The sequence below is a fragment of the Bos javanicus genome, chromosome 29 (assembly GCF_032452875.1).
Source record: "Bos javanicus breed banteng chromosome 29, ARS-OSU_banteng_1.0, whole genome shotgun sequence".
Classification (NCBI taxonomy): domain Eukaryota; kingdom Metazoa; phylum Chordata; class Mammalia; order Artiodactyla; family Bovidae; genus Bos; species Bos javanicus.
The window spans coordinates 1,508,737-1,536,006 of record NC_083896.1 but is presented as its reverse complement, the minus strand read 5'-3'; the positions used below and the strand labels follow the sequence as shown (position 1 = coordinate 1,536,006).

At 39.6% G+C, this 27,270-nt stretch overlaps 1 protein-coding gene and 1 pseudogene across 6 annotated transcripts in view; both read left to right on the top strand.

The window, feature by feature from the left end:
• The window catches only part of DEUP1 (deuterosome assembly protein 1), a 142,307-nt gene that overhangs the window by 81,393 nt on the left and 33,644 nt on the right, over positions 1–27,270 (top strand). For all 6 annotated transcript variants that reach the window (XM_061405985.1, XM_061405988.1, XM_061405984.1 and 3 more), the window contains 3 exons: positions 605–802; positions 2,688–2,774; positions 25,602–25,625. In XM_061405985.1, coding sequence (XP_061261969.1) covers positions 605–802; positions 2,688–2,774; positions 25,602–25,625 — 309 coding nt within the window. The remainder of the gene's footprint in view (positions 1–604; positions 803–2,687; positions 2,775–25,601; positions 25,626–27,270) is intronic.
• Positions 4,953–6,756, top strand: LOC133241000 (GTP-binding nuclear protein Ran-like; annotated as a pseudogene).

Genomic DNA, 27,270 nt, shown 5'->3' with positions numbered 1-27,270 from the left:
CAGCACTCGTCCATGGCACCAATCCCAGAGTGGTGGTTTGATGGGTATAAAGTAAGTTCCGTATCTGCTGTACAACCCAGTGCAACAGTCAACAGTACGGTATTGTGCGGATAAAGATTTGTTAGAAAGGCAGAAGAGTGTTCTTACCATACACACAAAATTATTAATAAAACCACAAAGGGACACAGAGAAACTTTTAAAGACAACTATAATGGTTATTATGTCTGTGTCCAAACTCACCAGATTTTATCCATGAGCTGTGTGCAGTTTTCCGTATACCAAGTATACGTCAGTGAAGCTGGGGGAAGTGCTAGATAATACATTCCCCACCTTCCCGTCAAAGTAGTCACTGAAGTGGTATCAGTAGTTGGTGATGACTTGCACACAGTAAGAAGTAGAAGTGAAAAAGAACTTTTGAAAGTGGAAGGAAAAAGTAAATGAATCATTATTGTATCTTTTTAATTCAACATTGATCAGAAAAGGGGGGTTAGGTGGGGTCTGCCTAAGTTTAAGGTAGGACAGAAAGACAGCACATGGTCAGTGAACCCTTTCAGCTGCCTCTCTGAAGGATTTGTTGCTGTTTTCTGGAAAATATCTGCTGCAGATAAGAAGTCATCTCTATCAGGAGGAAGAGTACCATAGCTCTGAGCAGGAAAGAATGAGGAATGAAATCTCTGACCTAACACAGGAGCTTCATCAGAAGGAGATCACTATAGCAACTGTCATGAAGAAAGCTGCCCTTCTGGAAAGACAGTTAAAAATGGAGCTAGAGATAAAAGAGAAAATGCTGTCGAAACAACAGGTATGCGAGGGGCAGGAGCGCCTGTCCAGGTCACCCTTGTTCAGTGCAGAGTCACCTTGCTTACTGACTGCGGGAAGTGTTCTCTTTCTTCTACGGTTTCTGAGTCTAGCAGCACAGAAATGCCTAGTGGAGTCACATAACACCTGGGTGAGATAACGCAAAGTGTCATCAACCAAAAACCGGGGAAGCAAGGGGCAGCACAGGACGATTTCTGTAAATCTCACGCTGTCGTCTTCTGACGACCCAGGTGATCGCCCCCACAGCAACAGCACGCGGTGGTCACAGATTGCTTCCTGGATTTGTTTTCCTTAGTTCGTCGATTAACATTTTTAACTTAAGAAGAGCTTTTACTCCAGCTTTTCGTGGACATTTCTCACTCCCATTTCATATATTTATTTTAGAATTTTGAAAAATGGATATTGAAAATGAAGATTAGCTCATATGCACTGAATATTCACCTAATGCATAGCATGGTTCATGGAAAAAAACAGCGATTATAACATTCTACTGTTCAGATACTGCAAGTGACTTCTAAGTCTTCCCTTCCTTCTTCCCTCCCCTCCTATTTATTTTGAAATTCCCTCAATCCTTTGGTGGTGGTGGTGGTTTAGTCACTTGGTTGTGTCCGACTCTTTGCAACCCCATGCGCTGTAGCCCACCAGGCTCCTCTGTCCGTGGAATTCTCCAGGCACGAATACTGGAGTGGGTTGCCATTTCTTTCACCACCTCAATCCTGTACTCATTATCAAATTGGTGACCTGCTACTGAAAGTGTAGGGTTTCTCTGCATTATTACCCCAAATATAGTTTTTGAGAGCACCATTCAATAATTTTCTAGATCTGTGATGGTTACTGGGGCTTCCCTGTTGGCTCAGATGATAAAGAGTCTGCCTGGAATGCGAGAGACCCAGGTTTGATCCCTGGGTTGGGAAGATCCCCTGGAGAAGGGGATGGCAACCCACTCCAGTATTCTTGCCTTGAGAATTCCATGGACAGAGGAACCTGGTGGGCTACAGTCCATGCAAAAAGTCAATAACAGGGCTACTTAAATCCTGTGTATTGTAAAAATAAGAAAATATTCTGGCTTTGCCCTAGTATAAGCCTTAAACTGTGATTAACCTGTAAAATACACATGAAAACTACAAAAATGAGATGATAGCATTGGCTGCACTGTATAGGAATTGATATTTTACAGGTGTTAACACTGATCTAGGTAGTTGGATTAAGAATGGTTTTCATTTTAACCTTTATACTTTTCTATATTTTTAGACTTTTGTCAAGGAGAATATATTTTATAATTTACAAAAGTAAATCTTTTTAAGGAAAGTGCTTTATGTAGAAAAGAGCCCTAGACAAATAAAAGGTCAGATGCCATGTCTAAATACTGTCAAGTAGAAGAAATTAGGGAGAAAATAAATTAGGAGACAAAATGAAGTAGTCACAAAAAAAGAAGGAAATTTGGCAGGAAGAACAAAACTTAACATGAAATCATATTTGCATGTTGTAAAAATTAATCAGGTAATGAAGAAACTTAATGGACAGTGTTATTCAAGCATGTTTTTAAAATTGTGATTTTTTTTTTTCTGGTGATAATTTGCATACCATAAAAAAACAGAAGTGAGAAATGGAATTTGGGAATGGGAAAGGGTAATCAATCAGTATAGTTTGTTTTTAATTTGGCAGCAATCAGGAAAGGAGGGTACAGTGGGGCCTGCCGAAGATCAGAGAACTGAATGAGAATACCTGATTACGATGAGCCTGCCTAAGTGTCTCCCTTTGCTACTCTTAGAAAACATTTATATTAACAAAGTAAAATTAATTTTCATAGAATTGTGGGCTCTTATTACGAATTTCACATTCACTTTTAACTACTAATCTCCTTTCAGATGTTGGATACGAGGTACAAAGCTGTCAGGACTGAAAACACACACCTGAAAGGCATGATGGGAGACTTGGACCCTGGACGGTACATGGTAATGTGCTGACGCCACTCAGTAGCTTGAACAGAGAGCTTGCCTCCTTGGCCAGATACTGTTTACTGAACGCCTCCCGCCTGTCAGGCGTGCAGGAGTCAGGCTGACAAAGTATCTCGTACTTGGATGGAATTTACTTTTATCTGCAGGCTGGAACATTTGAATTTCTGGTTTTCTCCTTGTTCTTTTCTTGAATTGGGCTCAATTCAAATTATTTCCTCAAACATATATTACTGTCCTTGCCTTTGCGTCTGGACTCCTACACCCTGCACGGCCCGACTCCTGTCAGTTCCACTTGATGACCTGCCCCTGAGACTCCAGTCAGAACAGGTAGTTCCAGCTGCACTTGGGCCGATTTGTCTCATAGCTTGTCACTCTCCCCCACATGGGGAACAAGGGCCGAGTGGTGCCTTATTAACGTGTCACCAATACTTCCCAACGTCAGGGGGAAAGTCTTCAGTGAATGCTGGTTGAATAAAAAGAAGAATGGATCAGTGAACGATTGAGATCTGGCCTTGTGGTTTTAACTGGTGCCTTTACAGGCTCACACAAGACAGCTTAAACAGGCTACGTGCCTTTCTTTTCAGTTGTTTCATAGAACAGTTGAGGTTTGCTTTTTTACATGTGAAATAGGAGAACGTTTATTTATTGAACTAATAAAATATCATAGTTACTTGTTTATCATTTATTTGCTTTGAGTAAATATTCTGAGATAAAATAATTTACTGCCAGTGCAGGGAATGCAGGGGATCCGAGTAAGGCGATTGCTTAACTTGGCCTCAGATTCCTCACTGTAAAGTGATAAAGTTGGATCACGCATTCTCCATAGTCCTTTCTTAAGTCAGGATTCTGTATTTCTTTCTTTGTCAGTATTTTTATTTTTGAATTTTTAATTGAAGTATAGTTGGTTTACAATATTATGTAAGTTACAGGTATACTACTTAGTGATTCACAATTTTTAAGGTTATTCTCTATTTATAGTTATTACAGAATATTGGCTATATTCCCTGTGTTATACAATATATCCTCATAATTTATTTTATACATAATAATTTGTGCCTCTTAATTCCCTCCTGCTCTCTATCTGCGACTGTCTTTTTTGTTATATTCACTATTTGTTTTATTTTTTGTATTATACATAGGAGTGGTGTCACACAGTGTTTGTCTTTCTCTGACTTATTCCACTTGGCCTCATACCCTTCCAGTCCATCCATGTTGTTGCACATGGCAAAATCTCACTCTTTTTATAGCCAAGTAGTATTCCATTGTGTGTGTGTGTGTGTGTGCAAACCACACCATCTTTATCTATTCACCTGTTGATGGACACTTAGGTTACTTCCATATCTTGACAATTTTGCTGTGAACATTGGGGTATATGTATCTTTTTGAACCATGTTTTTGTTTTTTTCAGATATTTATATACCCATGAGTGAAATTACTGGGTCGTAAGATAGTTCTATCTTTAGTGTTTTGAGAAACTTCTTTACTGTTTTCCACAGTGGCTGCACCAGTTTGCATTCCCATCAACAGTGTATGAGGGTTTCCTTTTCTCCATGTTCTCACCAACACTTGTTATTTGTATTCTTTTTGATGATAGCCATTCTGACAAGTGTGAGGTGATAACCTCATTGTGGTTTCAGTTTGCATTTCTCTGATGATTAAGAATGTTGAGCAATGTTGCTTGTGCCTGTTATCCATCTGAATGTTCTCCTTGGAAAACTATTCAGTTTTTCTATTTTTTAACTGGGTAGTTTGTTTTGTTGATGTTGAGTGTATGAGATGTTTACATACTTTTGATATTAACCCTTGTTGATCATATCATATTTTCTTGCATTCAGTCAGTCAGTTCAGTCAGTTCAGTCACTCAGTCGTGTCCGACTCTTTGCGACCCCATAAACTGCAGCACGCCAGGCCTCCCTGTCCATCACCAACTCCTGGAGTTCACTCAGACTCATGTCCATTGAGTCGGTGATGCCATCCAGCCATCTCACCCTCTTGTCCCCTTCTTCTCCTGCCCCCAATCCCTCCCAGCATCAAGAGTCTTTTCCAATGTGTCAACTCTTTGCATGAGGTGGCCAAAGTATTGGAGTTTCAGCTTTAGCATCAGTCCTTCCAAAGAACACCCAGGACTGATCTCCTTTAGAATGGACTGGTTGGATCTCCTTGCAGTCCAAGGGACTCTCAAGAGTCTTTTCCGGCTTCCACCATCTTTCCAGCCCTCAGTCAGATGGGCGCAGAGACGCTTCTGGAAGTAACATCACGATGGCTGCCCAAGGAGAACCCCAAGTTCAGTTCAAACTTGTTTTGGTTGGTGATGGTGGTAACTGGAAAAACTACATTTGTGATGCATCATCTGACTGGTGAATTTGAGAAGAAGTATGTAGCTACCTTGGGTGTTGAGGTCCATCCTCTTGTGTTCCATACCAACAGAGGACCTATTAAGTTCAATGTATGGGATACAGCTGGTCAGGAGAAATTTGGTGGACTGAGAGATGGTTATTATATACAAGGTTAGTGTGCCATTATAATGTTTGACGTAACATCAAGAGTTACTTACAAGAATGTGCCTAACTGGCATAGAGATCTGGTTCGAGTGTGTGAGAACATCCCAATTGTGTTGTGTGGCAACAAAGTGGATATTAAGGACAGAAAGGTTAAGGCAAAGTCAACTGTCTTCCACCGAAGGAAGAATCTTCAGTACTATGACACTTCTGCCAAAAGTAACTACAGCTTTGAAAAGCCCTTCCTCTGGCTTGCTAGAAAACTGATGGAGACCCTAACTTGGAGTTTGTCGCCGTGCCTGCTCTTGCCCCGCCAGAGGCGGTCATGGACCCAGCCTTGGCAGCACCGCATGAGCACGATTTAGAGGTTGCTCAGACAACTGCTGTCCCGGATGAAGATGATGACCTGTGAGAAAGCGAAGCTGGGGCCCAGCGTCAGAAGTCTAGTTTTATAGGCAACTGCCCTGTGATGTCAGTGGTATAGTGTGTTTGCCACTTTATTATACAGCTAAGCAGAACATGTGCTTAATCTTTGGATGCTGAAGCAGATGGATGGGCTTTGGAGTGAATGTGGCAGTTTAAAAAAAAAAACCTTCATTTTTTGGACCTGCATATTTAGGTGTTTTGGAATACAGTTGTTTCCTCCTTGAGTTTCAAATATAAGACTGCTGTAGTCACATGACAATATTGAGAGGTGGAATCTTGTTTGTTACTGTCATTCCTATTCTTTTTCATTTAGAATCAGAATAAAGTTGTATTTCAAATATCTAAAAAAAAAAGGGGGGGTCTTTTCCAACACCACAGTTCAAAAGCATCAATTTTTCAGTGGTCAGCTCTCTTCACAGTCCAACTCTCACATCCATACATGACTACTGGAAAAACCATAGCCTTAACTAGACGGACCTTTGTTGGCAAACTAATGTCTCTGCTTTTGAATATGCTATCTAGGTTGGTCATAACTTTCCTTCCAAGGAGTAAGCGTCTTTTAATTTCATGGCTGCAGTCACCATCTGCATTGATTTTGGAGCCCCCAAAAATAAAGTCTGACACTGTTTCCACTGTTTCCCCATCTATCTCCCATAAAGTGATGTGACCAGATGCCATGATCTTTGTTTTCTGAATGTTGAGCTTTAAGCCAACTTTTTCACTCTCCTCTTTCACTTTCATCAAGAGGCTTTTGAGTTCCTCTTCACTTTCTGCCATAAGGGTGGTGTCATCTGCGTATCTGAGGTTATTGATATTTCTCCCGGCAATCTTGATTCCAGCTTGTGCTTCTTCCAGCCCAGCGTTTCTCATGATGTACTCTGCATATAAGTTAAATAAGCAGGGTGACAGTATACAGCCTTGACGAACTCCTTTTCCTATTTGGAACCAGTCTGTTGTTCCATGTCCAGTTCTAACTATTGCTTCCTGACCTGCATACAGGTTTCTCAAGAGGCAGGTCAGGTGGTCTGGTATGCCCATCTCTTGAAGAATTTTCCACAGTTTATTGTGATCCACATAGTCAAAGGCTTTGGCATAGTCAATAAAGCAGAAACAGATGTTTTTCTGGAACTCTCTTGCTTTTTCCTTGATCCAGTGGATGTTGGCAATTTGATCTCTGGTTCCTCTGCCTTTTCTAAAACCAGCTTGAACATCTGGAAGTTCACGGTTCACATATTGTTGGAACCTGGCTTGGAGAATTTTGAGCATTACTTTATTAGCATGTGAGATGAGTGCAATTGTGTGGTAGTTTGAGCATTCTTTGGCATTGCCTTTCTTTGGGATTGGAATGAAAACTAACCTTTTCCAGTCCTGTGGCCACTGCTGAGTTTTCCAAATTTGCTGGCAGTAGGTTGTCTTTTCAATTTGCCATTAGTTTCCCTTTAATTAAAAGAAATGGTGGCCCACTCCAGTGCTCTTGCCTGGAGAATCCCAGGGAGCCTGGTGGGCTGCCATCTATGGGGTCTCACAGAGTCGCACATGACTGAAGCGACTTAGCAGCAGCAGCATTTGTTTATTTTTGCTTCTGTTTGCTTTGTTTCAGGAGATAGATGCCAAAAAATATTGCTACCATTTGCATCAGAGTGTTCTGTGATGATACTGTATTTCTGTGAGAGTATGTCCTTAATTCTCCTAGTAGTCCACAATCTAGCCTCAAAGAATAGAATCACTCTGGACGCTTTCTGCATTCTTCTTTGCACCTCGTTATGGATCCTGTGATTGGAGTATGTGCTGTGCTATGCTTAGTCACTCAGCTGTGTCTGACTCTTGGGACCCCATGGACTGTAGCTCACCAGTCCATGGGGATTCTCCAGTCAGGAATACTGGAGTGGGTTGCCATGCCCTCCTCCAGGGGATCTTCCCAACTCAGGGATCAAACTCAGGTTTCCCTCATTGCAGGCAGATTCTTTACCATCTGAGCCACCAGGGAAACCCCAATGGAGTATAGATAAAAACAAGGTATATGTGATTTCCCTGTCTGTTACAGAAAGTCTTGTGACACAAGGACTGTTTTTCCTAACTTGTATACACGAAAAAATTAAATTGGATCCTGCCTTCATCTATGGCTTTCTTCTCTCTCTCTCTCAAAAAAGTAGTTTTTGTGTTATTTTTCAGAATCTCAGTCTGAATGTCTGTAGTTGTGCGTTCTGCTTCATTACAGCCCCCACTAAGCCACTTCATTTTGACTCCTGTCGGCATTTGGCTCTGTTTGCTTTTTTGTTTTCAAATTTTCAAGAAATAAAACACAGAAAGATGTGTAAATAAGCAGCTAATTACCCCCGTGTCCATCCCCAATCCCAGTTTGGACTCCAGAGATACTCAATGCTAACCAACTACTGTACTGCATTCTATAAAACATTTTCCTTGCTTGTGCAAACACTTAGATGGGATGAGTTGAATGTTCTTTTACAGAAATACATGTATAACATTTACATTGGGCCTTCCCTGGTGGCTCAGTGGTAAAGAATCCGCCTGCCAGTGCAGGAGATGTAGGAGACTCAGGTCTGATCTCTGGGTTGGGAAGATCCCCTGGAGGAGGGCATGACACCTACTCCAGTATTCTTGTAAAAAATAATAACAATTCAAACTTTATTATTATTATTATTTTTTACAATATTGTATTGGTTTTGCCATACATCAACATGAATCTGCCACGGGTGTACACGTGTTCCTCATCCTGAACCCCCCTCCCAACTCCCTCCCCATACCATCCCTCTGGGTCATCCCAGTGCACCAGCCCCGAGCATCCTGTATCATGCATCGAACCTGGACTGGCCATTCGTTTCACATATGATATTATACATGTTTCAAGTCTCCCAAATCATCCCACCCTCACCCTCCCCCACTCCAGTATTCTTGCCTGGAGAATCCCATGGACAGAGGAGCCTCGCAGGCTACAGTCCATGGGGTCGCAAAAAAGACCAAGTGATTAGATGATGACAGTAATGTTAGATGATGACAGTAACACACGACTAAGTGATTAGATTACAATAACAACAATATATACATTATTCTAAACTGCCTTTTGACTATATATCATGGATATTTCTACAAGTCAGTAGAGAAACATCTTTTAATTTTTCTTAATTTTTCAGAAAAAAAATATATACTCATGTAAAATACATATACGTTTTAGTGAATTGAAGCATAACTCATATACCAGTGATTTTAGTGAGTGTTGTAACTCTTTTTCTCGTTTCTCCCCTTCCCTCCATTTCTCCAGCCACCTCATAACCGATCCATTAGATAACATGTTAACTCTTCGGTATGCATCATTTTATGTTTTTTCGTGTGTGTGTGTGTGTGTGTGTGTGTGTGTGTGTGTAGTCATATACCTATTCAGGGGTTTTAACTTTTTTTAAAAATGGATTGCATTTTGTACACTTATCTGTGTCTTTTATCCTTTGTTAATCCTTCTAAGTCAGCAAGTTTAGGTTTTATCGGATTATATAGTAGCTTAAGAATATCTCATGATTTTCATGAAAAAATTCAGCTGTTTTTCCAGAATTACAGTTGGGGTTAGGGGTACTGACTCCATGCAGTCCAAAGTCTGCAGCTAACTTTACAACCAGCCTTCCTCCATATCTGAGGATTCAACCAATTGCAGATGTGTAGTGCTGTAATGCATATTTAGGAAAAATGAAAAAATCCATGTACAAATCCACACAGTTGAAACTCATGTTGTTCAGGGGTTAACTGTAATTCATTCATAATTAACAACTCTATCTCTAGATTTTTACAGAGAAACACAATACTATGAAAAACATCTTTGTCCATACATCTTGGAATAGCTTCCTGAGAATGCAATTGCTGATTCAAAGGATATGTATCTTTTAATTTTAAAATATTTGTTGTCAAATCATATTTCTACCCTCTCTATAAGAGAGTAACCTTTTATTTCATCCTTACTGGCAATAGGTGTTATTGCTCTTTTAAATTTTTGCTGGTCTGATGGGTATAGTGATTTCTCAATAGTCTTTTAATTTACATTTTCCTGACTGCAGAGGGCATATTTTTGCATATTTATTGGCAATATACTATGACCTAGTTATATTTTTTGATCATTTTCCTTGGGCAAAGCTGAAACTCATTTTCTTTGGGCTTTCTTTTTTTCTTGTCAGTTTATAACAGCATTTTTCTAATTTGTTGTTTCTAACTTTTATATCTTTTGTCATATGAAATGTTTTAAACTTTTATTTGTCAAACATGTACAACTTTTTGTTTATAGCTTCTGAATTTCCTTCCTTGTGTAACATGGTTCTTCTAACTTCTGGACAATATGTATAATTTCTTCAAAGATTTTTATATTTTTCATCTAAATTTTTAATTCATTTGAATTACACTTTTGCATGTAGTATAAAATAGGAATCCAATTAAAGATTTTTTATGATAAATGTTAAGCTCAATTAATTCAGTTTCTCCTGATAATTTCCTGTTGGATTTTACTTGGAATTGAATTAAGCTTATATATTATCTTTGAAAGAATTGGCATTTCTATAAAAGTAAATTTCCCTATCCAGTAATATGGCATGGCTTTCTATTTCTTCATCTCTTATTTTATGCTTTTCAATAAGACCTTACAGTTTTCTTCATATAGTTTCTGTAGCTTTTAAAACTTATTCTCTTTTAAAACTTATTTTCTTTCTTTTTAAACTTATTCTCAAGTATTTTATAGTTCTTGTCACTATTGTAAGTGGAATATTTTCCATTTTCCATATCCAAAAACTTACTGTAAATATAGAAAAAAAAAGTCAAACTACCTTTTAATTGTAGTAGGCTTTTTACTAGAGGTTCTTAAGTGTTTTGACATATGTAGTTGTATCAACAAAAATAGTTGTATCTCTTCTAGTGTTCATGACAGTAATTTTTGTCATATTGAACTTGCTGAAACTTCCAAGAGAATATTAAGTAATCATAGTGATCATTGGCAAATTTGTCTAATTTCTGATTTTAGGTGAAACCATTTTAGAGTTTTACTGTTTAGGATAATATTCTTGATTTATGGTCTTTATTATGTCTTTCTATTCCTGAAATTACTTAGAGTTTTTAAGATTTGCTTCTGTTTTATCAAATGCCCATTCAACATACATGACATCATGTAGTTTTTATCCATTAGTTTTTTGATGTGTAATACACTGTGATTGATAGATTTCCTGATATTGATCCACCTTTAAATCCATGGAATAAACCTTTTTGATCATTCTATTCATTTTTGAGTGGTGTCATAACAGACTGCCACAAACTGAGTGTCTGAAGACAATAGAAACTTACTGTTGTATAGTTCTGGAAGCTAGAAGTCTAAACTCAAGGTGTCGATAAAACTATGAAAAGAAAAAGAAAGTGAAGTAGCTTAGTCATGTCCAGTTCTTTGCGACCCCATGGACTGTAGCCTACCACACTCCTCCATCCATGGTATTTTCCAGGCAAGAGTTCTGGAATGGGTTGCCTTTTCCTTCTCCAGAGGATCTTCCTGACCCAGGGATCAAACCTGGGTCTCCTGCATTGTAGGCAGATGCTTTACCCTCTGAGCCACCAGGGAAGTCTCAGTAGGACTGTGCTCCCTCTGAAGTCTTTGGGAGGGATTCACCCTTGCCTCTCTGTAGCCTCTAGTGATTTGCCGACAGGCTGTCAGTCCTTGGCGTGTCCATGCATTGCCCCAGTGCCCTGTCTTCACACAGCCATCTTTCTTTCTTTCTTTTTGTTTCTTCATACCATCTTCCCTCTATGTATGTCTGTTCTGGTGTCCAAATTTCCCCTTTTTATAGAATCCCTGTCATGTTGGATTAAAGTCCACCTTAATGACCTCATTCCTTATTTGGTTACCTCTGTAAAGATCCTATTTACAAATAAGATCACACTCTAAGGTATTAGTAATGGCTTGGACTTCAACATATAACAGTCATACTCTTAACAGTTTTAATATATTACTGGCTTCTATGTGGTAATATTTTATTTAGAAATTAAGATTTGTGTATATAAATGAGATTTGTATATAGTTCTCTTTTTTCCAGCTTGTTATATAGTTATGTTGGCTTTATAACATAAATAGAGAGTTTTCCATATTTATGAGTGGTCTGCCATAGTTTAAATAATATTGGAATTACAGGTCTTTAAAGGTTAGAAGGAACTTAGCTATGAAACCATCTTGATATTGAACCAGTGAAGATAAACCAAAATGGAAAAGAATATAAAGGAGAATGTGTATATATGGATAGATAGATACCACTCCAAGATGGTGGATAGAAGGACATGTGCTCATCTTCTTTACAACTCACTTTTGAACAACAATCGATAGGAGAATCTTGGATCCCACCAAAAAAAGATACCCCACATCCAAGGGCAAAGGAGAAGTACCAGAAAGATGGTTGGAGGGGTGAAATCAAGTATACAATCAAACTCCAACCCACCACAGATGCTCAGAAGGCTCACCATGAGACATCACAGAGACTGAGCCAGACCTGCCACTGAGTATTTGAATGTCTCCTGCAGAGGTATGGATTGTCAATGGCCTGCCGCAGGGGCAGGGTCTCTGTGTGCAGCAGACCTGGGTGTGGCATAAGCCCTCTTAGGAGGTCGCCAATAACCCCACCACAGAGCCGCCAGAACTTACACAGGACTGGGGAAACAGACTCTAGCAGGGCACAAACAAAACTTTGTGCAAACCAGGACCCAGGAGAGAGGAGCAGTGACCCCACAGGAGACTGACCCAGACTTGCCTGTGAGTGTCCAGGAGTCTCGGGCAGAGGCATAGGTCGGTGGCCTGCTGTAGGGTCTGGGGCACCAAGTGTAGCAGTGTGTGAGGAGGTTGCCATTTTCTTCATTACCTCCACCATAGTTTGGTCTCATGTCAAACAACAGGGAGGGAACACAGTCCCAGCCATCAACAGAAAATTAGATTAAAGGTTTACTGAGCATGGCCCTGCCCATCAGGACAAGACCAAGTTTCCCCCTCAGTCAGTCTCTCCCATCAAGAAGGTTCCATAAGCCTCTTATCCTTCTCCATCAGAGGAAGACAGAATGAAAACCACAATCACAGAAAACTAATCAATCTGATCACATGGACCACAGCCTTGTCCAACTCAATGAAACTGTGACCCATGCCATGTAGGGTCACTCCAGACAAATGGGTCATGGTGGAGAGTTCTGACAAAACGTGATCCACTGGAGAAGGGAATGGCAAACCACTTCAGTATTCTTGCCTTGAGAACCCCATGAACAGTATGAAAAGGCAAAAAGATATGACACTGAAATATGAGCTCCCCAGGTCGGGAGGTGCCCAATAAATTACTGGAGAAGAGAGGAGATATAACTCCAGAAAAAATGAAGAGAAAGACCCAAAGCAAAAACAACACCAAGTTGTTGATGTGGAAGTTGGTGATGGAAGTAAAGTCCAATGCTATAAAGAGCAATATTGCATGGGAACCTGAAATGTTAGGTTCCTGGATCAAGGTAAATTGGAAGAGGTCAAACAGGAGATGCCAAGAGTGAACATCAACATTTTAGGAAATCAGTGAACTGAGACAGACTGGAATGGGTGAATTTAACTCAGATGACCATTATATCTACTACTGTGGGCAAGAATCCCTTAGAAGAAATGGAGTTGGCAGCATAGTCAACAAAAGAGTCCAAATGCAGTACTTGGATGCAATCTCACAAACGACAGAATGATCTCTGTTCGCTTAGAAGGCAAACCATTCAATATCACGGATCCAAATCTAGGCCCCGACCAGTAATGCTGAAGAAGCTGAAGTTGAACAGTTCTGTGAAGACCTACAAGACCTTCTAGAACTAACACCCCAAAAATCTGTCCTTTTCATTATAGGGGATTGGAATGCAAAAGTAGGAAGTCAAGAGATACTTGGAGTAACAAGCATATTTGGCCTTGGAGTACAGAATGAAGCAGGTCAAAGGCTAATAGAGTTTTGCCAAGAGAATGCACTGGTCATAGAAAACACCCTCTTCCAACAACACAAGAGAAGACTCTACACACAGACATCACCAGATGGTCAATGTCGAAATCAGACTGATTATATTCTTTTTGCAGCCAGAGATGGAGAGGCTCTATACAGTCAGCAAAAACAAGACCAGGAGCTGACTGTGGCTCAGATCATGAACCAAACTCAGACTTAAATTGAAGAAAGTAGGGAAAACCACTAGACCATTCAGGTATGACCTGAATCAAATCCCTTATGATTATACAGTGGAAGTGACAAATAGATTCAGTGCTTTAGATCTTATAAGAGTGCCTGAAGAACTATGGACAGAGATTCACAACATTGTATAGGAGGTGGTGATAAAAACCATCCCCAAGAAGAAAAAAGGCAAAATGGTTTTCTGAGGAGGCCTTACAAATAGCTGAAAAAAGAAGAGAAGCAAAAGACAAAAGAGTAAAGGAAAGATATACTGATTTGAATGCAGAGTTCCAAAGAATAGCAAGGAGGATAAGAAAGCCTTCCTCAGTGATCAATGCAAAGAAATAGAGGAAAACAATAGAGTGGGAAAGACTAGAGATCTCTTCAAGGAAATTAGAGATACCAAGGGAACATTTCATGCAAAGATGGGCTCAATAAAGGACAGAAATGGTATGGACCTAAGAGAAGCAGAGGATATTAAGAAGAGGTAGCAACAAAACACAGAAGAACTGTACAAAAAAGATCTTCATGACCCAGATAACCACAAGGGTGTGATCACTCACCTAGAGCCCGACATCCTGGAATGTGAAGTTAAGTGGTCCTTAGGAAGCATCACTACAAACAAAGCTAGTGGCGGTGATGAATTCCAGTTGAACTATTTCAAATCCTAAAAGTTGATGCGGTTAAAGTGCTGCACTCAATAAGCCAGCAAATTTGGAAAACTCAGCAGTGGCCACAGGACTGGAAAAAGTCTGTTTTCATTGCAATCCCAAAGAAAGGCAATGCCAAAGAATGTTCAAACTACTGCACAATTGCACTCATCTCACATGCTAGCAAAGTAATGCTCAAAGTTCTCCAAGCAAGGCTTCAATAGTACATCAACAGTGAACTTCCAGATGTTCAAGCTGGATTTAGAAAAGGCAGAGGAACCAGAGGTTAAATTGCCGACATCTGTTGGATCAAGGAAAAAGCAAGAGAGTTCCAGAAAAACATCTATTTCTGCTTTATTGACTATGCCAACGCCTTTGACTGTGTGGATCACAATAAACTGTGGAAAATTCTTCAAGAGATGGGCATACCAGACCACCTGACCTGCCTCTTGAGAAACCTGTATGCAGGTCAGGAAGCAACAGTTAGAACTGGACATGGAACAACAGACTGGTTCCAAATTGGGAAAGGAGTACGTCAAGACTATATTGTCAGCCTGCTTATTTAACTTATATGCAGAGTACATCACGTGAAATGCTGGGCTGCATGAAGCACAAGCTGCAATTAATACTGCTGGGAGAAATATCAATAACCTCAGAAATGCAGATGAAACCACCCTAATGGCAGAAAGTGAAGAAGAATTAAAGAGTCTCTTGATGGAAGTGAAAGAGGAGAGAGTGAAAAAGTTGTCTTAAACTCAACGTTCAGAAAACTAAGATCATGGCATCCAGTCCCATCACTTCGTGGCAAATAGATGTGGAAACTTGGAAATAGTGACAGACTTTATTTTTGGGGTTCCAAAATCACTACAGATGGTGACTGCAGCCATGAAATTAAAAGACGCTTGCTCCTTGGAAGAAAAGCTATGACCAACCTAGACAGCATATTAAAAAGCAGAGACATTACTTTGCCAACAGAGGTCCATCTAGTCAAAGCTATGATTTTTCCAGTAGTCATGTATGGATGTGAGATTTGGACAATAAAGAAGGCTGAGTACTAAAGAATTGATGCTTTTGAACTGTGGTGTTGGAGAAGACTCTTGAGAGTCCCTTGGACAGGAAGGAGACCCAGCCAGTCCATCCTAAAGGAAATCAGACCTGAATATTCATTGGAAGGACTGATGATGAAGCTGAAACTCCAATACTTTGGCCACCTGTTGGGAAGAACTATCTCATTGGAAAAGCTCCTAATGTTGGGAAAGATTGAAGGCAGGAGAAGAAGGGGATGACAGAAGATGAGATGGTTGGATGGCATCACTGACTCAATGGGCATTGAGTTTGAGCAAACTCCAGCAGTTGGTGATGGACAGGGAGGCCTGGCGTGCTGCAGTCCATGGGATTGCAGAGTCGGACAAGACTGAGTGAACCGAACTGAGCTGTGTACATGTGTGTATAGCTGAAGTTTCAGTGAGGCAGATCTCAGTTACCTTTCCCTTCTCTTTTATGGTACTTGGTATATTCAGATTTCCCTTCTTCTTAGGTTGTTTTGGTGATTACCCATTCCAATATGTTTCTTGTTACCAAAGTTAGGAATATCCTAGAGTTCTTTGCATCTTTCCAGATCCTGGATTTATGTTTTCTTTCTTGTTTCTAAACATGTATAGTTTAGCTCTCTCTCTTTTTTTAAGTCTGGCACACAAAGGCATTGCTTATTAGTATTTAAAAGTATTGACTTTATTATTTCCTCTTTCCTAATTTAAATATTGCTGTCTTTTATTAATTTCCTCTTCCTGGTTTATTTTGTTGCACTTTGTCTGATACCTTTTTAAAAATTGTGCATGTGTTTATCTGTTTTTCTGCTGCTCTGGGCCTCTGTCGCTGTCTGCGGGCTTTCTCTGGTTGTGGCAAGTTGGGGCTGTTCCCCAGTTGTAGTGCGTGGCTGTGGTGGCTTTTTTCATCTTATGAATGAAAGTTGGTATTTTTTTATTCAATCTCTGCTCATTCCATTCCCTAACCCCCCACCCAGACTGCCCGTGACAACCACCATTCTACCTTCTGTTTCTGTCAGTTTGACTTTTTTTAAAATTCCACATATAAGTGCAAACATACAGTATTTGCTTTTCTCTGTCTGGATTATGTCACTTAACCTAATGTCCTCCGGGTTCATCCATGTTGTCTTAAATGGCAGGATTTCCTTCTTTTATGGCTGAGTAGGATTATGTGGAATTTTCTCCATCCATTCATCCACTAATGGACACTTTCCATGTCTTGGCTATTGTGAACTGCAGTGAACATACTGGAGTGCGGACATGTCTTTGAAACATTGGTTCCCTTTCCTTTAGATACATGCCCAGATGTGAGATCTGGGTCAGCACGGTGGTTCTGTTTTCAATTTCTTCAGCAGCCGCATGCCGTTTCCCGCAGTGGCTTCTCCAACTTCATTCCCATCAGTGGTGTGCGAGAGCTTGCTTCTCTCCAGATTCTCACCAACACCTGTTATGTTTTGCCATTTTGATGCAGACCGTCCTGTCGGGTCTGAGGTGGTACCTCACTGTGGTTTCAGTCTGCATTTCCTTGATGATTAGTGACGTCAGCAGCTTTCTCACGTGTCTGTGGCCATCTGTATGTCTTCTTTAGAAAAATATCTGTTTAGGCCCTTTGCCCAATTTTTAATTGTGTTGTTTGTATTTTTGCTGTTAAGTTGTATGTGTTTGTTATATAATGTGGAAGTTAACCCCTTATTAGATATATAGTTGACAGAATATTTTCTCGCATTCCATAGATTGCCTCTTCACTCTGTTAATTGGCTTCCTTTGCTGTGAAAGAAACTCTTTAGTTTGATGTAGTCCCACTGGTCTGTTTTTGCTTTTGTTGCCTGTGCTTTGGTGTTATATCCAAAAAATCATTGCGAGGGGCAATGCGAAGTAGCTATTTCCCCATGTTTTCTTCTGGGAGTTTGACAGTTTCAGGTCTTCCATTTAAGCCTTAATCTATTTTGAGTTAGTTTTTGAGTAGTCTAGGATAGAGGTCTGTTTTACTTGTTTTCTTGTGAATATCTAGTTCTCCAACAACAGTTATTAAAGACACCACCCATTCCCCATTGTTTTTGGTGCCCTTTTTAAAGATTAGTTGACCTACACATGTGGGTTTATTTCTAGGTTCTCTTTTCTGCACTTATCACATGCCACAGTCAGCACAGAATGTTTTCATTCACTCTATAATTATTTACTGAATGTCTGATATATGTCTAGCAGAATGCTAGGATTATGAGACTAGATCCTTGAACTCATGGAGATTAATGTTAGTGTCTATAAACATACATTAGTGGATATAAACAATTAACTGGATGGTTATGCTAGAGTGATAGGAGATTGTGGAGTGCAGGGGCTGTGTGGGGGCTACCTGATGCTGTACTGGGATCAGAAAAGGCTTCTTAGGAATAGTTAGCCAGACACACAGTGGTGGGAAGTCATGATAAGGTGATATAATGCAGGTGCTGCAGTGGTAAGGAATCCACCTGCCAGGGCAGGAGACCCAAGAGATGTGGGTTCCGTTCCTGGGTTAGGAAGATCCCCTGGGGAAGGAAATGGCAACCCACTCCAGTATTCTTGCATGGAAAACTGCATGGACGGAGGAGCCTGGCAGATTACAGTTCATTGGGTCGCAAAGAGTCAGACATGACTGAGTGGCTGAGCACACAACGTAATATAATGTGCAGAGACAAGACAGAAAGTCAAGGAGACTGGTAGAATTTCGTCACAACAAAGAGCTGCTGGTCATCGCATGCGTACTGTATGCCTTGCTGTCTGCCGAGTACTTTTCGTACATTAACGTCTACGTCCTTATACTGTGTGGGGCGGCTGGGGAGGGGGGTGGGGCTGGGATAGGGACTATTATCCCCACAGAAAAAGAAATGAGATCTTTCAGTTTTAGAGTAACTTGCCCAAGATCATACAGCTTGTGACTGGCTTGGATAGCTCCAGGTGCGTAGTGTTGACTGTCAGACCCCATGGTCCTGCCCCTTCTGTTCTTGTCACTGATCCTGCCCTTGCATCTCTGCCCCTACTCAGCCCCTGCATTTCGTCCTTGGTTCTCTACTCTGGCTGTGTGCTTCCCCTTGAAGGGTAGAGGCACCTTCAGCTTCTCTCTTCTGCATCATACAACGGCTTCAGGTTCTCTCTTCAGAATGGCTTCCAAGTTGTCCATTTTCCACGCCAGGTATGCTTTCCTAATGTTGCCTTTCCTGGTGGAACATGTGCTCAGTTTCCCACAGGAAGCCAGAACCCTTCACGTCCCAGGCTTCCTTAACCTGGGTCACCTGCTCTGTTTCCCTGTGGAGACGGGCACAAAGCCTCCACTACAGTAGAACAGCTTATTCTCATCTGTGTATGTGATTCTCATTCTCATGCTCTTTCTTACTTCCTGACCTTGGCACATGCTTTTCCTTCTACCAAAAAATCCCCCTTCCCTCCTTCACATGGCCATGTCCTTTTAATGTTTCAAGTTTATCTGCATAAATTTTAAGCTATACCAAAATCTCCTCTGATTTTCCTGTTAAGTGTCACTCCTCGAAGCCATCATAGCACCCTTTCCTTAGCATCTGTCCTACCACAGTCTTACAATTGCCTGTTTTTCATAAGCTGTCCATCCCCTTACCAGTAGGCTCAGTGCTCATGGTCCTAGTTTGCCACCAATCTCAACACTTAATGTAGTGCCTGAATATGGAAGGCACTGAAAAATGTTTTGTTTGATGAGTAAATGAACAAATGAATCAGTGAATGATGAATGGATCAATCTATTATATGTTTTCCACCTGAGTGCTTTTCCTTTACCAAAGTAAAGAAATTCCTTTTTCTTTACTAAATCCTACCAGTCCCTTAAGGGACTAGATTAAATTTTATCTCCTCCTTGAATTCATCTACCATTACTCTGGGGCCCAGTTAGTTTTCCTTTCTTTGACTTTCTTTAGCAGTTTTGAATTGTCTTCTTTTATTTTTTATTATGGGTATGTTTTGTCTCAGTCATATTTTTTGTGGGAGAAAGGGCTTATATTTCATGTTTTTTCTTCATATAAGATTTGGTATAGTATATGACTCATTGAAAGCTTCCCTGGTGGCTCAGACAGTAAAGAATCTGCCTGCAATGCAGGAGACCTGGGTTCCATCCCTGGGTCAGGAATATACCCTAGAGTAGGAAACGGTGACCCATTCCAGTGTTTTTGCCTGAAAAATTCCATGCACAGAGGAGCCTAGTGGGCTACAGTCCATGGGATCACAAAGAGTCAGACATGACTGGGCAACTGAGCACTCACACACATACGCAAGGCTCAGTGAATACCTGTGGATTTGTGGGACTTACCTGCTGTCTGAGAGACATGAATAAGTTATCAAGGAAACCACTGCTAATTAAAAGGTTAACCAAAGCTTTGTCTTATCGCACTTCCTACATGATCTGTCTCAGTAGTTGTTGACATTGATTGATTCAAAAAACATTTGGGTTCCTACTTGGTGCAGTATAATTTAACACATAAATTACATCATATCTATATTATTTACTATTTTTCATGCATGTTACTTTAGTCTACTCAGTTTTATTGTATTTTCAATAAAGGCAGAGTCACTTTTTGGTATTTGATTATCTCTGCAGAGCTTTTACATTAGCAAACACATATACATACATAATATATATGTCTAAAGGTTGCTTAATGGGCTGTCATAAAATAGAATGCCATTTGTTATAGCCTTCAACATGATGCTTATTAAAATAGCACTTAATCATTTATATTTTATGAGGATTATCCTTCATATAGGAAGGTTTTTTAAAAAAATTTTAATGTGGTTTTACGTATTTATTTTGGCAGTGCTGGGTCTTCATCACTGTGCAGGCTCTTTCTCTAGTTGTGGTGAGCCCACATCTCACTGCAGCATCCCCTGTTGCAGCACATGGGCTCAGGGCTCAGGGCACGCGGGCTCGGTAGCTGTGGCTCCCGGGCTCTAGGGCACAGACTCGGTAGTTGTGGCGCACAGGTTTAGTTGCCCTGGGGCACGTGGGATTTTCCCAGATCGGGGATCAAACCCGTATCACCTGTATTGGCAGGTGGACTCTCTATTGCTGAGCCACCAGAGAAGCCTAGGAAGGTTTTTTTTTTTTTTAATTGAAATTTACTTGGCATAAAATACTATGTTGGTTTCAGGTGTACTCATAGTGATTTAACATTTGTGTGTATTACAAAATGATCACCACATTAGTTTAGTAACCATCTGTCCCATATAAAGTTATTTCAGTTTTATTGACCGTATTCCATATGCTGTATAGTACATATGATTGCTTATTTATTTTCTACCTGGAGGTTTGTACCTCTAAATCCCCTTCACTTGTTTTACCTACCCCCAACACCCTCTCCTCCGGCAACTATCAGTTTGTCCTCTGTATCCTTGAGTCTGTTTAGTTTTGTTTTTCAGATTCCACATATAAGTGAGAATATATGATATTTGTCCTCCTCAGTCTGACTAATTTCACATAGCATAATAGCCTCTGGATTCATCCATGTTGCCCCAAATAGCAAGATTTCATTTTTTTATTGTGGCTGAGTAATATTCCATTGTATATATACACCGTATCATTTTTTTATTCATTTGTCTTTTGATGGACACTTAGGTTGTTTCCGTATCTCGGCTGTTGAAAATAATGCTTCAGTGAATGTTGGGATATATGTATCTTTTCAAGTTAGTCTTTGTGTTTCCTTTAGATAAATACACAGATGTGAAATTGCTAAATCATGTGACAGTTCTATTTTTAATTTTTTGAGGAAACTGCATGGTTTTTCCCATAGAAACTGTACCACTTCTATTCCCACCAATAGGTCACAAGCACTGCTTTTCTCCACATCTTCACCAACAGTTGTAATTATTGTCTTTTCTATGATAGCCTTTCTAACAAGTATAAAATGGTCACATTATGGTTTTGATTTACTTTTCTCTGATTAGTGTTGAGCATCTTTTCATGTCTTTTGGTCATCTGTATGTCTTCACTGGAAAAATGTCTGTTCATATCCTCTATTCATTTTTAATGAGATTTATTTTATGTTGAGTTGTATCAGTTCTTTATATATTTTGGATATTAAGCCCTCATCAGAAGTATCATTTGCAAGTATCTTCTCCCATTCATTAAGCTGCCTTTTTATTTTGTTTATAGTTTCCATCCCTGTGCAAACACTTTTTAGTTTGATACAAGCATATTTGTTTATTTTTGCTTTTTTATTCTTACCTGAGGAGACAGATCCAAAAAAAATATTACTAAGACCAGTGTTGATAAGTATATTGTGTTTTCTTCTAGGAGTTCTTCAGCTTCAGGTCTTACATTTAAGTCTTTTTTTAAGGTTTATTTATTTATATTTGGCTGTGCTAGGTCTTCATTGCTGCACATGGGTTTTCTCTAGTTGTGGCAGGCGGGGGCTCCTCCTTAGTAGTGGCGTGTGGGCTTCTTTTGCTGCAGAGCATGGCCTCTAGGTGTGCAGGCTCAGTCATTGTGGCCCACAGGCTTTGTTGTCCCAAGATTTGTGGGGCATCTGGGAATCTTCCCAGACCAGGGATCAAACCCGTGTCCCCTGCATTGGCAGGTGGACATGCCATTTTTAGCCACTGGACCACCAGGGAACCCTTACCTGTAAGTCTTTAATCCATGCTGTGTTTAGTGTGTGCATGGTGTGAGAGGAGTCCAGTTTGATTCTTCTGCATGTAGCTGTCCACTTTCCCAACACTGTTTACTGAAGAGGCTGTCTTTTTCTCATTGTATATTCTTGCCTCCTTTGTCATAAATTAATTGACCATCTAAGTGTGGATTTATTTCTGGATGCTCTAGTCTGTCCCGTTGGTAAATGTACTGTTTTTGCCCCAGTACCATACTGTTTCGATTACAGTAGCTTTGTTCTTGTTGTCATGTCTGACTCTTTGCAACCTCACAGACTGTAGCAAGCCAGGGTCCTCCGTCTTCCACTGTCTCCTGGAGTTTGCTCAGATTCATGTCCACTGGATTGACAGTACTATCTAACCATCTCTTCCTCTGCCGCCCACTCTTCCTTTTGCTTTGTAGAACAGTCTAAACTCAGGGAGGCATGAAATATCCAGCTTTGTTCTCCTTTCTCAATATTTGGTTATTCAAGGTCTTTTGTGTTTTTGAACAAAATTTAGAATTATTTCTGCTAGTTCTAAGAAAAATACAATTGATATTTTGATAAGGATTGCATTGAGTGTGCAGATTGCCTTGGGAGTATGGTCAGTTTTAAAATATTAATTCTCCTAATTTATAAGTACAGCATATCTTTCCATTTGTTTGTGATATCTTCAATTTCTTTCATCAGTGTCTTATAATTTTCCAAGTATATGTCTTTTACCTCCTTATGTAGATTTATTCCTAGGCATTTTATTATTTTAATGTGATTGTAAATAGGGTTGTTTTCCTAATTTCTCTTTCTAGTTCATTGTTAGCATATAGGAATGTAAAAGATTTCTGTATATTAATTTTGTATCCCTCAACTTTACTGAAATAATTTATTATGTCTAATAGTTTTTTGGTGGCATCTTGAGGATTTTCTATATAGTTTCATGTCATCTACAAACATTGATCATTTTACTTCTTCCTTTCCAGTTTGAAATCTCTTTATTTCTTTTTCTTGTCTCATTACTGTGGCTAGGACTTCTAGTACTGTTAAATAAGTGGCAAGAGTGAGTATCCTTGTCTTGATCCTAATCTTAGAGAAACTATTTTCAGCTTTTCACTGTTGACTCTGATGTTGGCTATGTGTTTGTCATATAGGGTCTCTATTATGTTGAGACATGTTCCCTCTATGCCCACTTTCTGGAGAGCTTTTATCACAAATGGATGTTACATTTTGTCAAAACCTTTATCTATATCTATTGTGATGATCATATAACTTTTATTCTTCAATTTTTTAATGTGGTATGTCACATTGATTTATTTGTGGCTATTGAACCATGCATATATCCCGGGGATAAATCCCACGTAATCACAGTGTATAATCTTTTTAATGTATTATTAAACTTGATTTGCTGATATTTTGTTGAGACCTTCTGCATCTATGTTCAGCAGTGATACTGACCTGTTACTTTTTTTTGTAGTGTCTTTGTCTGGTTTTTGCATCATGCTGATACTGGTCTCCTAGAATGAGTTCAGAAGCATTCCATCCTCTTCAGTATTTTGGAATAGTTTGAAAAGGATCAGCATGAACTCTTCTTGGGTAATTTCCACTACTCTATCTTCCAGTTCACTGGTCTGTTCTTTTCTATCATATAATCTACTGTTTATTCTTTGTAGTGTATTTTTTTTATTTCAGTTGTTGTATTATTAAGCTCTTTTTTGGTTCTTCTTTGTGTTTTCTCTTTGTTAAACTTATTGTTGTATTCATCCATTTTTCTCCTGAGTCCATTGAACATCTTTAACATCATTACCTCTAACTCTTTACTGGGTGAATTGCTTATCCTACATCTTCTTCATGTGGATTTATACCTCTCTCACCTCATTTTGCCCAATTTTCTTTTTTATTTCTTCATACTAAGTAGGCTGGTTATGATTCCTGATTTTGGAGAAGTGGCCTCATGTTGGAGATGTCCTATGGGGCTCAGCAGGGCACTCCCTGTGTTCACTGGAGTCATATGCTCTTGGGTTGCCTCATGTTTGGGCTGTGTGAACCCTTCTCTTGTGGCATGGCCAGCTACTGTGGGCATGCTGGTTGGCAGGGCTGGCCCCTTGCAAAGGTGGCTGCCAGCCACTGCCTCATGTATTGGCTGCTTTCCCACTGGTGGGTGGGGCTGGATCCCAGCATAGCTGATCATGGGGCCTGTGAAGCCCAAGGCTGGTGCCAACCCTCTAATGGGTGGGGCCAGATCCTGGCACAGCTGAGTGTGCAGTCCATGAAGTCCTGGGACTGGTGCCAACCAGCTGGTGGGCTGGTAACCTCCAGCACAAAGAGGTTAAAGGGAGCTCTCCAAAATGGTGTTTGTCAGTGCTGGTGTCCACATGGTGGAATAAGCTCCCGAGAATGGTTGCCACCGGTACCTCCATCCCCAGGGGAGTCCTAGTTGCCACTCCCCTCTCCCGGAGGCTCTCCATGATGAGCAAGTAGATCTGACCCAGGCTCCTTTCAAACTGCTGAGACTCAGAGCATGAGAGATTTTGTGTGTGTTCTTTAAGAGCAGAGTCTTTGTTCCCTGTATCCCTCTGGCTTTCTCAAAGGTAAGGCCTGCTAGTTTTCAAAGCCAGACATCCTAGAGGCTCATCTTCCCAGTACAACACCCCCAAGCTAGGGAACCTGATGTGTGGTTCAGATCCCTTTGTGCTAGAGAAGGACCTCTGCAATTGTGATATTCTTTCAGTTTGAGAGTTGCTGATCCAGGGATGTGATTCTGACTACACCCTTCTTAGTCCATCCCTTCTACTCAATTTTATTATGGTTCCTTCTTTATATCTTTAGACATATAAAATCTTCTCTGCTAGTCTTCAGGTTGTTCCCATAGGTAGTTGCTATGTAAGGAGTTATTATGGTTTACCCCTGGAACAGGTGAGTTCAGGGTGTTCCTACTGTGCTATGCTATGCCATCTTGAACACACTCCCCCCTTTTAGGAAGCTGATTTTATAACTGCTCTCCATTTTTTATATGTGAAGATTTGGAATTAACTTTGCTAATTGACATAGTCAAGCCATTGCCCAAAGAGAAAAATCTCAAGTGTCTACTGAATAATCAAAAAGAGTTCCGTATGACTCTTGTCTCTTTTAAGCTTTTATAATCTATTATGTCATTTATTTACCACTTATTAGTTTAAAGATTTCATAAAGAAAATTCATATCTGTTATGTGTTAAAATCCAATAATTAGTTAATTCTCTCTAAAATAATTGGAATGAATAAGTAAACATATAATTAAATAATTTGTGCTGAAATTTTACCTCGGGCAATAAAAACCATAATATTTACATCATTATTTTTAAGTCTTCTAAAATGTGTGGTATTTCTATAATATTAAAATAACAATTATTTTTTCCTTCCTAGACAAGTGGAATTACTGATATAAAGGTAGGTCATTTCTGAATTACTAGAGCTTTGATAACTTTTCTGCTTAAGTATGAAGCTTCCTGATCATTTACACTTAGGGGAAAAAGGTTGAAAGTTCATACCCACCCAGTAGTAGAAACAGCAGTCTTGCACTCAGTCCTTTACCTATTGCATACCCGGGGCTGTGACAACCCCCATTTTCCTTTGGAGAATTTACTAATGGGACTAACCACCTGGCATGTAAGTTTTTCTCTGGTCTCAGTGACATACTTAAGACCAGAATTAGCAAGAGGTTTTTGGTTTATTTGGATATTTTTTGGTGTGTGTTTGTTGCTTTGAAAAAGATGTTTTCCATGGATTTGTGCAAAAGCTTGACTATATAGAGAAAAGTGAGGGGTTTATCTTTATTCTGCTCCTGGGTAATTAACGAAGGATCAAGTTTATCATGATAGGCTTTTTTGTGACTCCATATTTACTTAGACTTATATTTGTATTTGTTAAATTTTCTTTCACTTAGGGAAGGTGTTATAAAATTAGATTTAGTCAGAACTCAGAACTTACAGTAATTTTTAAGACTAATTGGCCTTTCACTATCCATACAGTTTGCTAAATAAAATAACAGCATAAAAATTAGTACCCTCATAAGCATCTAAAGGGCTTCCCTAGTGACTCAGTTGGTAAAGAATCTGCCTGCAATGCAGGAGACCCAGGTTTGATCCCTGGGTCAGGAAGATCCCCTGGAGAAGGGAATGGCTACCCCCTCTAGTACTCTTGCCTGGAGAATCCCCATGGACAGAGGAGCCTGTCAGGCTACAGTCCTTGGGATCACAGAGTCGGACTTGACTATGTGACTAACTTTAAGCATCTAAAACATTCATTTACATGCTATAAATTAATATACTAACCTTAAAACATGACTAAAGTCAGCCCTTCTATAGAAATACTTTGTTAGTCTAACTATTATTTAAGAGAAAAAGTACTTTTATAAAATACTATCATTCAGACAGTTCAGTAACCCAACTGTGTGCTCAAGTAAACAGGCGCCATGAGGTTTCACCATTTCAAGAAGAAAAGTCAGTTAAAACTATGAAACCTTAAAATTTGGAGGGTGGGGGTAGGGAATAAGAAATTGATTGGGCCTGTAAAAAGAACCCATCAACAATACATAGGTAAAGTTTAATCAGTGCCTGTTTTCACATGATAACCATCTACTGGAGAATATATTTTTAAAATCATTGAAAAGTATTTAGGAAAAAATGAAATGAGAGAGCACCAAAAATGCTATCCAGAAAAATGGAAAATGTTTTAAAATACAAATTGTATAAATCCATTACCCGTGTAATTCTTTCAGGTCATACTTACAATACTTATTTAATTATGGTACATTTAGAAAATTGTGTTTTTTTTTTTAAAAATCATTACTATCATTCTTAAATACTTTAAATCAACACTGGGCAGAAAAGTCACAGGTGAAATCTAATTTTATGGAAAAATTTTGAATGAAATCATAACAGAGCAGCAGACTATCAAGAATTATATATTTTGACTAGGTGATGTCTTTTTAGGAGAAAATTTTGAATCTTTTCCAAGATTGTTTTTCAAACAGATCTGCCCATGAGTGTTCTCCTTTGGAGAGGAAAATTGTATTAGGTCTACCTTCTTTATA